The sequence below is a fragment of the Atractosteus spatula genome, chromosome 14 (assembly GCF_055471065.1).
Source record: "Atractosteus spatula isolate fAtrSpa1 chromosome 14, fAtrSpa1.hap1, whole genome shotgun sequence".
In the NCBI taxonomy this organism is placed as follows: domain Eukaryota; kingdom Metazoa; phylum Chordata; class Actinopteri; order Semionotiformes; family Lepisosteidae; genus Atractosteus; species Atractosteus spatula.
Window position 1 is genome coordinate 20,413,519 of NC_142719.1, and position 14,262 is coordinate 20,427,780.

Consider the following 14,262-nt stretch of genomic DNA (forward strand, 5'->3'; position numbering starts at 1 on the left):
TGAAATGCACAGTACCTGATTGAAGCATATCTGTGATTGGACTAATACTTTCAAAGCTCGGGCAGTGTATAATGCTTTATTTACATTCATTGAATCTAAAGAAAAAAATTTTACAAAACAGTAAAAAAAAAAACACTGATTGGTGACATGAGGAAAAAAGACTATTTCTTTTTTCAAGTGCCATTAATGACAGTTACACATGGCGCGTCGCATTTACACATTTGACTGATTGCATTGCTGCTTGTGTAATCCAAGGTGCAAGTGTGCCTATTTCAAAAAGAAAAAGACCAGAATGAGATTCAGTCACAGTTTTTGCTGGGTGATTTGAGAAATATATTCCATAAAATATATTCTGTATCTATCAGAAATGGGGAATCGGGAAACAGCAGCACACCTGTGATTCACTTTAATAGGCACCAGAGCAGAGATACTGTACCGTGTTGCTTACACTATACTATATATATATATTTTTGTGGTTTTGTGGTTTTGTGTTCCTCCCTCAAATGCAATTAAAAGAACTATGCTGGTGACAGAACAGTTCTCAGACAGAACTGGACTATGTGGATCTATGCATCCATCCATTTCCTAATCACTTAATTCATTTCGGGGTTGGGGAGCCGGAGCCTATCCCAGCAAGCAACAGGCATAAGGCAGGGTACACCTTGGACGGGATGCCAGTCCATCACAAGTCGCACACAGACACAAACACAGACATATACACACACTGACATCAGGACCAATTTTCCCAGAAGCCAATCAACCTAGCAGTATATCTTTGAGGAAAGCCACACAAATTCGAGGAGACCATGCAAACTCCATGTAGTTCCCCAGGTCTGGAATTTAAATTCTATTTCTTTTTTCAAGTGCCATTACTGACAGTTACACACATCACATCGAATTTACACATTTTACTGACTGCATAGCGCTTGTTTAATCCAAGGTGCAAGTGTGCCTATTTCAAAAAGAAAAAGACCAGAATGAGATTCAGCCACAGCTTTTGCTAGGTGATTTGAGAAATATATTCTATAAAATATATTCTGTATATAGAGCCCCAGTTCTGCGAGGCAACAATGCTAACCCCTGGGTCACTATGCTGCTCTGTGTGGATCTAATAATATCCTATTTTCCATTGTGAGTTTGAGGAAAGTTCCAAGTTGGATCTGACCTGGGTTTCTGCCTCTATCTCTGCCCTCTATCCAGGTGGGAACAAGGGCTGAAATTTTCCCCGAAATTTCCACCTGGCTTGAATATAGAAGGAGGCACAAATGTAGACTCACTCAACCATGCTGTGATGCTCACAGAGAGACAAAACACAGTCTAGGTAACAGTAAACTCTTGCGTTCACTCTCAAGCCCTGGCAAGGATTGCTTTGGCTTTTGTAGTCACTCAGCAAGCTAAACTAACCCAAAAAATGTATTGTAACATTCACATTAAAACCCCCTTGGCAAGATCTTTCCATCACTGAATGAAAGTTAATGGCGTTTTAGACATTATGCACTTTGAGAAAGCATAAATACAAGAGCCCTGTGCAAGAAAGAAACACAGTTTGTATATCAAAGAAATGCATTTTTCTTTGAAAGTAACTAAACCCCCCCACTCTATGTCCTTGGATTGAATGTGTTATTCTGAAAAGCAGTCTCCACACTGAGGAGATTTGCAATACTGGTCCATTATTGGCGTCTGAAACTGGAGAATGCAGGATTGATTCCAATACACTGCCCAAGGGGTAATTTATGTTTGTGTATAAACTATGAAAAGCACAACATATATAAACCAATGTGTGCATGTTTAAATATCAGTGACAGATTAGAAGATCACAGTCCAAGATTGTCTCATCTTTTTTTTTACAAAAATGCTATATGAAACAACAGTCTATTCAAGGGGACTTCAATAAAAAAAGGCTTTGTCATGGTAGAGTGCTCCTGCAGTATGGGGTAGTTAGGGTAACACGCACTGACCCCAATGGGAGATGCAGTGCTGACTCTCCTATAAGGCACTATGGAGCTTGAGATGTGTCAGAAGAGGGTGTGCCAGGTTCTTACTCCCCCCTGCAGCACAGAAGATGTACCAGTAAACTGAGCCGGCTCACAATTACTGTTTCTGAATGAGGTGGGCACAAAATGCAAAAACGATTCTCCTTGCAAATGACAAATAAAATCTTTTTTTTCCCCCAAATCTAACTCTAACAACTCTAATCCAGCAGGTGCCAGGAGTTGAGGTGTGCAGACCAGTCAGCTCTGGCAGTGTCCAGGCCATTGTGTGGTCACAGATAGAAAATGTGACATCTGAGTTCAATCTGCACTGTAAGCAAGCCCCTTAACTGGCCAAGCCAATAGGAGGTCCCACTCTTTAATAACATACACAGCCTCTACTTCTAAACTCAATTCCACATTCCAAAAAAAATGTCCTGTGAAAAGAGTATCATCATTACAACACAAGCAGTACAACAAAAGCATCACCAACAGCATATAACAATGCAGCAGTTCTCTAGGCAGTATAACACAAGGAAGGCTGAGTGTCAAAAAAAATTCCAAAGACAAGGACTTGGACTGGGAGTGCCCCCTTCAGACCTTGCACAAAGAAAAGTAGGGGTGGGGATCTGCAGGCTACAGTAACATAATTTGCAATCAGCAACAAACACTTAATACTGTTCTGGTGGGCTTGTGCATGCAAGCAACAGTGGAAAGAACACTGGAAAGCAGAATTATAGAGTGGAGACAAGTGTCTGTGCTGATCAAGCGCTGTCTGCCCTTGCTTATTAGATCAGTGAGCAAGCAAATTGGGGACAGAGGCCACAGTGTCCCATTTCAGAAAACAGTGCTGTTGCATGTCCCTGCAGCAAAGTAAAAACGGGTAAGGCTTAAAATGTTATTATGATGATATCTAACATTCTTTTCTATTCTGAATAGCTTCTTCTCAAAAACCTTTGAGCTGCATGTACATTATACATGTCTGTATCTAAGAAACACATTTTCATGGTCTTGTAATATTGGAAAAGGGCAGGTTTTTAGCACTTCAGATGAAGAATAGCCCTGGGTTGAAATTTGTCTAGAGTAGGTAGTCTAATTTTATTTTTTAAAAGTATAGAATTAAAAGTTCCTAACTATTTAGGAGAGGTTTGTGGTTATTATAATTATTTAATATTGTTTATCATGTATTGATTTACTCAGTTTATTTACAAAACAATAGGATTATTTAAAAAAATAATAGTTAGCAGCGTGAGCTAGAAGACCCTTTTGTAAAAAATAGAACATTTATATATAAATTTATATATTTGTATGAAGTTTTGAAGTTTACAACGTCACTTTCAGGCTCCAGAGTTCATGCTCAGGCTTGCAGAGTCAGTTGGTCATTGTTTTGAATCTTTTCATTCATTGGATAAAAGTGCTTTAGAACTCAGTTCATTAAAAAAGCCCTTGGTCATGTTCACAAAGCTAGGCACAGGTGGGATAAGGAAAGCTATTTTGAAAATCTACATCTACATTTTAAATATACATTTAAAATTTGAGAGGAAGGCACTTCAGTGCTTGTGGTACCTCAGCCATATACCACAAGCAGAGGGGTTTTATTACAGAGGTGGGCAGCTACAGGGAATCATGCTCTAAAATTAGCAACTGATTAACATTTCAAAAGGAAGATGATTTGACTTCTTCTTCTTTTTCAAATAAATAGCTCAGATAAGTTCGTTTGCCCCTCCCTAATTTATGATGGGCAAATTTGCTTGGAAATGCAGGAATGTCTCACTTGTTTCCTCACAGACAGATAAACATCATCAAATGCACTACAGGCTGCTAGTCCAACAGTCTGACAGTGAGTGGCATCTTTGGGGAGTTTGTCTGTCAAATGGTATTCCATTGGTCTGCTGATTTCTGAACACCAAAAAGCACACACTTATCTGATGGTACTCTTTTGGAAGGAGAAAAAAGTGAGCAGTTCTGACTGTCTTTCAACATAAAAGTCAAAATGACAAGCTCACAGCATGGCTAGAGCCCAAAGTAACATCACCCTGTCAGCACTGTTTGTTTGAGAGGCCATTGGATACCGACACCCCTTTCCTTTGCAGAAAACAGTAAGAAGCTGCTACAAAGGCAGTACAGTGTCCTCTTGCTTTGTGAACAGGGCCATTGACTCTGAGCAATCAGGCAACAGGTAGAACTCTTTATCTCTGGAGCAGAAGAGTGGCCAGCCTGCCCCTTTTTCTCCCAGTGTGGGAGATAACATTACCCCCTCGCCTCCACACACTCCATCACTTTCTCTTCTCCCCCCTTTCACAGCGAGATGGACGGACTCTTCTCTCCCCTCTTTCTTCTCCCAGCTGCTAAGTCATGTCCACTAGATAGATGCAAGGCCTCCTCCTCCTTCTGCTCCTCCTTCCTCCCCCTCTTCAGTCTCTTGTTCTCTCATGTCTTGCCTCCCCCTCTCCTCTCCTCCCTCTCCGAGTTGGGCTCACATGCTCGGTAGCTTCTAGGGCTTACTCTGTCTCCCTCTATCTACAGTGTTAACATACAAGTCTGTTGTGTGGTTATGGCGCTCACTCTCCTCTTCCTCTTTCTCCATCTCTCCTTTTGTCTCTCCACAGGACTAACATACAGTCTGTTGGCTGGACACCGGACTGTCCAGTGAGTTGACGTTCTCAGTGGTTTCCTGGCTTGGAGGCTTGAACATGGTAGAGATATAAAAGGCCTGAAACAACAGAGAAAGGTCCAAAGCATTAGGAGGAAGGCCGTGTTAAAATACAGAACCAGAAATTGGCACTTGTCTAACACTACTTGGGCTTAGAGAGATGCTCCAGTGTTGTAGCACAGGAGCTTCCTGGCAGGTGTTACATCCCACCCACCTCATTTTCAACATGAAGGCCCACATCTCCCATGCAAAAGTCCCACTGGCAGGGACAGATCTCTCAATTACTAAGAGTGCAATCAGGAGATGGCAGGAAGACCCATCATGCTCCAGAACAATTGATCAATCGAACAATTGGACCTAGCTTTTTAATTGGAGGCTTATTGATCTGCCCCTCTAAATGTAAGTATATTTATAGGATGACATTCAAAACATTTTTTGTTTTACTATTGGATTCCCATCCACTGATCCATCCATTTTGTAATTGTTTTATCTAATATAGAGTTGCGAGAGAGCTGGAGCCTATCCAGGCAGGTAGAATTGGATTTGCTTCATTTTATACATTGGCAAATAGATTCCAACTAGTTTTCCAAAACAAAAATGTTTGTCTTTTTTCTGCAGGAACTGAATTTGCACTTTTTAAATTTTGCCATGTCTTTCAAATCAAGTGTTTCATTGACAATCACCCAGTAAGACATCATTTCTTTTACTGATCTCTGCAGTGCCTCACACTCTGGTATAGGTTGGGCAGAATTTTTGAAAATTTCTGTCATCTATCTGACCGTATTTTCCAATTCAGGGTTGCAGGGGAGCTGGAACCTACCCCGGCAAGCAATGGGCTCCAGGCAGGATACATTCTGGATGGGATACGAGTCCATCACAGGACAGACACACACAGCAAGCCTAATTTTCCCAGAAGCCAATTAATGTTACCAGTATTTTTTGAACTATGGAAGAAAACCAGAACACCCAGAAGAAACCCACAGAGAACATACAAACTCCACACAGACAGCACCCTGGGGAATTGAACCCAGGGCCCCAGCCCTGTGAGGGGGCAGTTCTAACCACTACACTACCATGCCTCCAGATATCTATCCTTTGACAGCAAAAAAGCTGAAAGAACCCCCCCACCCAAACTAGCCTCCATCTACACTCACCACCCAGTATGCCACCAGCGCCCCCTGCAGGAAGCCGGTCAGCACATCGGAAGGGTGATGTTTGTAGTCGGACACCCGGGTCAGCCCTGTGTACACTGCCAGGAGCACCAGCAGGAACTGCATGAGGGGGCGCAGGAGGCGGGCGCCGTGCCAGGTGAACCGGGCCTGCAGGTAAAACTGTAAGAAAGGGAAAGGAAAGACACAGGGGTCAGGTCCAGGAATTCCACATGATGCTAAATACTTGGCAAAGGCTTGCCTTCTAGCAGAGATGGAAATACTCATTGATCGAAGTGAGGAGCAGAAGACACGCAAGCCCACAGCCTTCCTGCAGTCCTCTGCATTCAGCATTCAGCACTGATATCTGGAAAGGGACTTCCCATATGACTAGATTTGTTTGCTTATTGAACATCTTGCAGTGAATCCTGTTATATGTCTTCAATGCAGTTTTGCATTGTTTGTGCTTAGTTAGGTTGTGGTTAGTAGATTAGTGTTGTCTTGTATGATAAATGTGATAACTCTAGGCAGAAAGGAGAGATGCACTGTTAATTTGCCTCCTTTACACAATTCTCGGTAACAAAATGTGTTAACAAGATACAAACTCCATACCAGCCCAGGAAAGGAGAAAACAAGCAGAAACTGTGGGCAAAAATTGCTCAACATGACAAGACCCAGAACACAAATAGTGAGCAGAGGTCTGACAGAGCTCATATTGAAGACACTAATCACAGCACACACTAATCCTGGAGCTGCCAGGTGTCTCCACCCCAGCCTAAATCTTGTAGCTCTCTGCCAATTGAGCAGAAGCATGTAATTGGGACCACCAATTAGTCAGTCCAAGGCACAACCTGGATTTGAACCCGAGGCCACCAAGCTCATCAAAGGGCTTTTTCTGGGTGAGCTACTCTGTGGAATAACATGTAAACACTAGTGGAGGAGGTTATATACAAACAAGAAATTTCTCTATCAGTCACTCAGTAAAGAACTATTTGGAAATTACGGGAAAACAATAAAGCCTGCTGCAAAACAGCTGAATATTTTCAGGTTTTACAAGTTGTAATTGCTACTCCTCTAACCTTCAGGTCTACTTCTTTAGACTGTTGGTATTAAAAACATGTTACATCACACAGATGACAAAACTGATTAGTTTTATCACTGAGTGAGACTGGAGATAGGGGCAGGGAAGAGACTGAGTTTAGTTAAAAAATGACACCTGCACATGCTTCATGCTTGTACCGAAGAGAAGACCATGACAACAATAGTTAGGATTGAGAGAGAGGGAGGGAGAGGAGGGGCTGAAGTCATTTATTAAACAAAGCGAATGAGAAAATTTTGGTGCAGACAATCATACAAGGACACCCTCACAGACAGACATGAACACACCCATCCCCAACAAGGCAGGGTGACTGTGCCCTTGCTTGCTTTTCTGGCAGGGTCCAACTGAGTCTGTATTACACACTTAGCCGCGTCCCTGTGTGGTGCTGATAACCCCAGCTAGGTCACGTTAGAAGCTCCACAGCTGCCAAGACACACAGAGAGGGCTGGGGCAGAGTTCAGCACACAGCCTGAATGCATTACACACTTGCCTCTTATCACTACCGCACTCATCAGCAATGATTCTGGTTTCCCCGCTTGTCACGCATTCATAACTCAGCAAAATTACAAAACGGGCTTTGAGAGATTTCACAACATGACACAAGCAGATCATTCCTGTCCAAGGCAGCCCAAAATATCTGTGTGTGGCAGTGCTGAAGCAATGTAAAGGCAGACATAAATATCTGCTAGCAATGCAAGGAACATTAACATCCACCCAACAAAGCAATTTGGACACGAAATCACTAAACTCAACTGTACATTCCATCTATTCTTATGGATACTGTGGTTGTAAGTGTACTGTTCTCCAAACGATAGGTTCACGTGGAGAATAAAGGTTGCACTGAAATTACTTTCCCAGATTGATAAGAAAATCACACCTGCCTCAGTTACAGTAAATATTCTGTCTTGAGGTTGGGAAGTGAATGTGACTCAGTTAAAGGACATGTGAGTGAAAGCTCACCCTTGTGATTGGGAAATGCAGGAGGCGTTGGTGAGTGTTAAGTTACAGAGTTGCTGATGTAAGCATGGCTACTCAGGCTCAGTCCCTAAATCAGGACATGTATAGAACACTCCAAGCAATTTCTCCATTGCTCACATTTTGCAAGTGTAAGTGTGTCTGGCTGTAACTAGCTGGGCAGGCATCCAATCTGAACCTCTAGCTCGTTAGTGTTTCTGCGGTCTCCCTTTCTGTTGAAAGTGTGAACTTTGGTTTTCCAAAACTCCTCCTCATGAACTTTCAGACCCTAGACTTGGGCCTAGCTGCTCTGCAAAATGTCACTTGTACTTGCTTTTAACTTTGTGTGTAATCTATTGCTCTCTCTTGCATAGGAAATGTAAGAGTGACAAACGCTGATTTTTAGTATTCATTTTACTTCCAAATCAATATTTCGAGAAAAGAGACATTTTGAATCACCTTACAAAAGGAGTACAGCCAGAAAGGTCATTTCCACCAGCTGTTTAAAAAATTAAAGCCATGTTAAAAATATACAATCACTTTATGTATAAAGTTACAGAATTATAATTTATATGGTATTGAAGCAGGTTGTCTGTCCCTTTATAAAAAATGTACTGTCATCATGAGGGCGAACGTCTTGCACAAGCCTTCTGTGAACTGGAGTGATAGCAGATCATGGTAACAGAAAAGAGGCGGCCACTGGGTCCATGTAGATCATTTGGTTAATAGTGGATTATATAATATATTATAGTAGAATTTTTCACAGGATCCCATCCATTGATTTCTTGAAAGTAGCCAGGGTTATCAGCTTTAACATGTGGCTGGGGAATGTGTTCCACACTCCCAAAACCCTTTGAATAAAGATGCTCCTTGTGTCGAGCCACAGCCGAACTTACTACACAAAAAAAACACTTTTTAAAAAAAGAGGTGCACATTATCCACACGAACAAATAAAGTGGGCGATGGACAAACACATCTTTTTTTTCTAATTTGTATGCTCTTTTTCAGCTGTGTCTCTTAACTAACTCTCAAGGAATCTTTAAGGCTACAGCTGCGAAACACAGCTAAAGCTAAATGTAACTACTTAATTTTCCTTTTAAGTGTTGACTTTTCACTGTAACCATTGAACAAAGCATCTGAATACATTAAACATAGTCTTGCTATGGAAAAACATACACAGGTGGGGTGCAGACATGTGTGAATATGATCTATTCCTGGTGTATTAGAAAATGTTATCCCTGATCCTGTTTTACACAGTTGATGTGGGGGGTACGATAGGACGCCTAGCTTTTAATGCAGTGCACCCCCCACCCCCAGTTTCTGACAGATATAAAGAAACAGGCTATGCTAGCAGGATCGCCATAATCCCTCCCAGAGGAGCTTGCTTGACAACCCCTCCCCCAAAGGACAACAACCCAAAAACGAGAAAAGGGGCACAGATCATGAAAGATTAACCTTCCTCATCCCTTGACGAGTGGGGAGCCATCTCCAGAAAGAAGGAAATGTTGTGCCCACTCCACCCCACAAATGATAAAACAGCCCCAACTCCTCATGAGCTCTGGCCCAGTTGTGTGGCTGAGCTCTCCTATGGGGTTCCCTGGCACAGACAGGATACCCACAGAGCAGCGAACAGTAACTTTCGTTCACATTGCGTGCCACTGGCTTGCCAGAAACAATAGGCCATTCATGGCCGAGCTGTGTTTGAGGAAAATGCGAACGTGTACATATTTTGGGGTGTTTCAAAGCATGACTGCGTCATTCTTTGTGACCTACCTCTTTTTACTCCGGACTAATGCAAGCTTAATCATAGCATGAATAAATAATGCTTTTACAATGCACTCTTTCAAACAACCAAGAGATTTTAAAACACAATCTGAACCCTTTTTTATTACGAAGTCCACATCACAGTATAATGATTAACAATGTGTTTTGTGTCTCTTTGTTTCCTTAAGGGAAAACAGCACTGGGAACAAGGGGAGAGACATTTTTGAGGTACACCTTCCACTATTCAATATGTGAGTTTTCTCTTTAAGGAAATAATATTCTACTTCTGGCTACTACTTCAGTAGTGCCTGTAGTAAATCTTCCAAAAATCTGCTACAGTTGGCAGACTGAAGTAATGTCAGAATCCAGCAGAAAACATCAGATTAAGAGAAGTGGTGGAAAAATGTAGGTGAAATGTCACACTATCGTCTCCAATTTGTTCAAAGGCTTTTAAACATGGCGTCACGCTGAGCCTACCATTCGGTTTTCTTACGGACTTGGAGAAATAGGACACAGGGAGCAGAAAAGGAAAGGAATTCAGGGGAGAAAAGACAGGAAGGTGGAGAAAGAGAGTTGCAAAGGAAAAAAAGGAGAGGTAGAGATGGTGACCCAGCTTTTTGTGAATGACTCCAACCTCACTATTCTCAAGTGTCACTCTAAAGCCTGGTTGATCCCCTCCACCCACCCCTGCAATGGCCTCCCTCTCTCACAATGGCCAACAGACAGAGCCGCAAGTCTCTGAAAGAGGCCCGTCTGTCTTTCCCAGTGGGGCTGACATCCCCCATCCCAGCCCCACGCCAACAGCCTGCACGTCTCCCAACAAAGATGGCTCTGTTTGTCCAGGATGGGGGGGTTTGGTAGCTGTTCTTGCTACCAAAGTGAGAGACTTTTTCTCTTACAGGGATACTAACAAATGCCTTTTTAGAAAGTGCTTCTTTATAGATGATTGTGTTGAGTTTCTTTTTAAACCCATTGATGTGTCAAGGCTACATTCTGGGCATTCTGGAGCCCTAATGTAGCTCTGGCAGCTTCAGGGCCTGGCAGAGGAGTTCTTCCCCCTAGAAAACTGAAATTCCTTTCCCTGGCGTGAAGAAGGAGAACTCATTAAAAGTCAAGATTATGTGAGAATTGAGCTTCAAGCACACTAATCCACTGCTGCATTCCATCTTGGTAGCTTTGCAGTTTTTCATTGCCCCATTAGCTTGCATTTTGTCTCCTGCATTCTACACACCTCGCCGTGTTTCAACTCGATCAAGCAACACTTCCAAGACTCCTTACATCCTCGTCAGTCACGGTTAGGTGCAAACTGTGATTCAGCTAGCCGCTAACATTACTACTGCTGCAGTTTACAGATGAAAGAGCATTTCTAGACTAAAGAGTACAGAAACTTTCATACTGTTGTTTGGAAATCTCCAGTGTATCAAACAAATTACAAACAAGTTTCCATCTTAAGAGGAGAGCTCAAAGTGGACACACAGGGCTGTTAATGTACACAAACGGTTATTGTGTTTGGAAAGCAGCAAGTAAATTAATCAGGCACAACTTATTGAGCATTACTAATGCTTTCATGTGAATCAACAATTATTTTTACTGTTACTAAACAACCTGCAAAGCAGCACAGCTGAAGATGACTGTAACTCAAAGCTTTTCTAGTACAGTTCTGCACCCAGCATATTTTCTAAACCTTTTAAAGCTTAAGACCCCAGAAGTGGGTTCAGTTAGGCCAGTTGAGACTTAAGGAGCCCAGTTTCTCAATAGAGCTGAAACTGTTGATGATCTACAGTAGTGATTCAAACCTGGAGACCAGGACCTGTGGCCCCTGTTCTATACAGTTGTGAGTTCAATAGTGAGCAAGGGCAACACTATAACTTTTTTATGTTGCTATCACAGAATGAGAGGCTTATTCAGCTAATTGAAGTCTGAGATAATGCTATTCAAATAACTTTTTTAAAGAATAAAAAGTTACATTGTTTAGTGTGTGCTTCTTCAACATTGTTCCTAACTGCTTGGACACAATACGTCTACTGAAACAATCCAGTAGATGAATTCCAAATCAGAAAAAGATTCTAAAGAATTGATTTCATATAGCCAGAACATCAGTACTTCCATGACAGCTCGGTTGTGTAGTACTACTTAGTGCAGTGAAATTCTCCAAACAGGTTTCCTCCTTAGTTCCAGAGCAGAACCTGGCTGAAAGCAGCTCACTGTGTGTTTTCGGAATATTAAAATTGCCATCATCGGGAATTATTTCTGTCCTGTGCCCTGAACATAGCCAAATGCTAAGAAAGACCATTTTTACACATCAGGTGGAACAATAACATCTCGTCATTCAAATCATGGAGAGACCCAATAGGCAGCACAGAGCTATCCAAGCTGAGAGCTACAGTTAAAAACATTGAGTGCATTCAGATACACTGTTGAGAAACAATACTAAGGTTGATGCATTTATCAATACATTCAGAGACTGAGCAACAAAGGGACTGTGAAGACTGTGATCACAGAGGGGTTTTTCTAATTGAAGCAGTGAGGCTGGTGTATGAGAGCAGAGAAGACACTCACCGCCAGGTAAAGCATGGTGTACATAGCGAAGGAGGCGTGTCCAGAGTAGAAGGACTTCCTGCAAGAGAAAAAAGGAGATGGACTTTTCCATGATCTCACAAGTGCCCAAGAGGAACTGTCCAGTCAAGATTTTGCAGCCACTAAACACTCCATACAGTAACATTGACCAGGAAGTGGAAATCTAAACTACACTTTTACCTGCAGCCTGACTCTGCTATGTTATGAATGCCAAGAGGAATGGTCAAAAGCTGTTGTTACATTTTTTCTCCACTATATATGCATAGCGATAATTGTCTCTGAGCCTCACATATGCAAAGATAGCTGAAATCTATCAGCTAAGAGATGTAGCTATAGCATCAGCTCAGTTCTGAAAACTAAGAAGATACAGCTGTAACACTAACAACGAGGTTGTATTTCAAGTGGGTGTTTTTAAGTTATACACAGGATGCTAATTTCATCACTTTAATAGTCTAACTGTGTGAAAAGCATGACAAACTGACAGGGAAACATCATTTAATGAAATTTACATGAGTACAAGACATAAGGATAGGAGAATATATTACGCGAAGAGGTGCTGACCTGGCTTCTGTCACCAGCTTTGCATGTTCCTCATTATTTTTAATGTAGGGGCACTCAAAATTAACAATATAGCTGCCCTCTGTGCAGTTCAGATTGCTGTAGTTCAGGCCGCACACCGACAGGAAGTTGGGCCGCAGGCGCCCCACGCTGAGCTTGGCCATGTTGGTGAGGGACTGACCCACACAGCACCCAAATAGGAAGCTGCCAATCTCCTTGTACAGCGTAGACACATACAGGTTGGTGATGAAGGCCCGTGACTTCACGTTGAGGTATCGGACCCGGTAACACTCACCCAGAGCGATCTGAGGGAGAAGAAAACAGCCATAAAGCCATAAAGCTAAGCACATTCACTGTCAACCCCAGCACAACAAACTTCAAACAAGCTCTAACAAAATTACATTTTATGCCAAGAACAGGCCGTTCAGCCCAACACAGCTCACTGTGTTATATACAGTATAAAATGTGATTCTGCCACTGCAATGTTGTTTGCTTTTATATTTGACTTTTCTTTGACCTAAGAATCAGTTGTGAAACCACCCCCAATGAGTTATTTTATCCTTTAATTTGAAATAACAGTTTGACTCAATTGAATCTAATCTAATCCTTTTAAAATTGAAAAAAATATCAATCAGAATTGCCCTTTATAATTCATCCCCTGGATTCTGTTGTCTCCAAACCTGAGTTGATTCTTTTCATTTACTAAGCCTGAGCCTACACAGGACCAGACAGAGATTGCCTGAGCTGAGCTTTCGTTCTCTCTTAGGTCTACGATATCCAGTCACATTCATTACTACTCCCTGCACAGTGAGGTCACAGGATATGTCACAATCTTCAGTCCTAGCACAAGCTGCAGCAGTGTGAGATTTTGTTCATTCTATATTCATTAGAAATGAATGGGGTCAAGTCAAAAATAGTTTAAGAAGCTGCCAAATGCCTCAACCTGTAAAGGAAACTCACTTCAAGTACAGGTTGAGTTCTATGGTCCATTTTTGTCAGTTTGAGCCTTATGCTTTTGTCAGTTTGAGCCTCATTGCCACAGCAATTTCCCTAGTAATCATGCACTGATGACTGATTGCTGTTAGGGGTGGAGTTATCAGTTTTTCAGAGCTCTCCGGTGACAGTGACCTAGTGATGGACACTCCATTCCACCAATCAGCACCCACCTTCCTTTAGGTTGCTGTGGAGACTATTGAGTGTCAAAAACATGAGTAGTTAAAAAGGTTGGTGGGTCAGAGGAGCCCGTCTGTGCTTCCAGATTGGGTGGATATATAATAAGATATATTCAATTTCAAATAAATGAGTCACAGGGTTGAATGATAATCAGAAACCTGCAGCAGTAAATAAAGTAGTGTTGTTCTAAGAGACAGATTTTCACCAATTTGAAGGTGAGGGATCTGTGCAGGTAATGTCTCTCTCTTGTTTAAGGTAACAGCCAATAAAGAAGGCTTTATGGGGAACTTCGAATCAGATTGTAAAAATCTTGTAAGCACCTGACAAAGTGAGCAAGGTAGTAAGCAGAATAGGACACAGAATAAG

At 42.0% G+C, this 14,262-nt stretch overlaps 1 protein-coding gene across 1 annotated transcript in view; it reads right to left on the reverse strand.

Annotated features, from left to right (window-relative positions):
• Positions 1 to 2,892: 2,892 nt before the first annotated feature.
• Positions 2,893 to 14,262, reverse strand: part of ppap2d (phosphatidic acid phosphatase type 2D) — a 46,636-nt gene continuing 35,266 nt past the window's right edge. Inside the window, exons 3-6 of the mRNA XM_088932850.1 lie at positions 12,727 to 13,028; positions 12,148 to 12,205; positions 5,778 to 5,954; positions 2,893 to 4,683 (exon numbers count right to left, since the gene is read on the reverse strand). Coding sequence (XP_088788976.1) covers positions 4,582 to 4,683; positions 5,778 to 5,954; positions 12,148 to 12,205; positions 12,727 to 13,028 — 639 coding nt within the window. The 3' untranslated portion in view covers positions 2,893 to 4,581. The remainder of the gene's footprint in view (positions 4,684 to 5,777; positions 5,955 to 12,147; positions 12,206 to 12,726; positions 13,029 to 14,262) is intronic.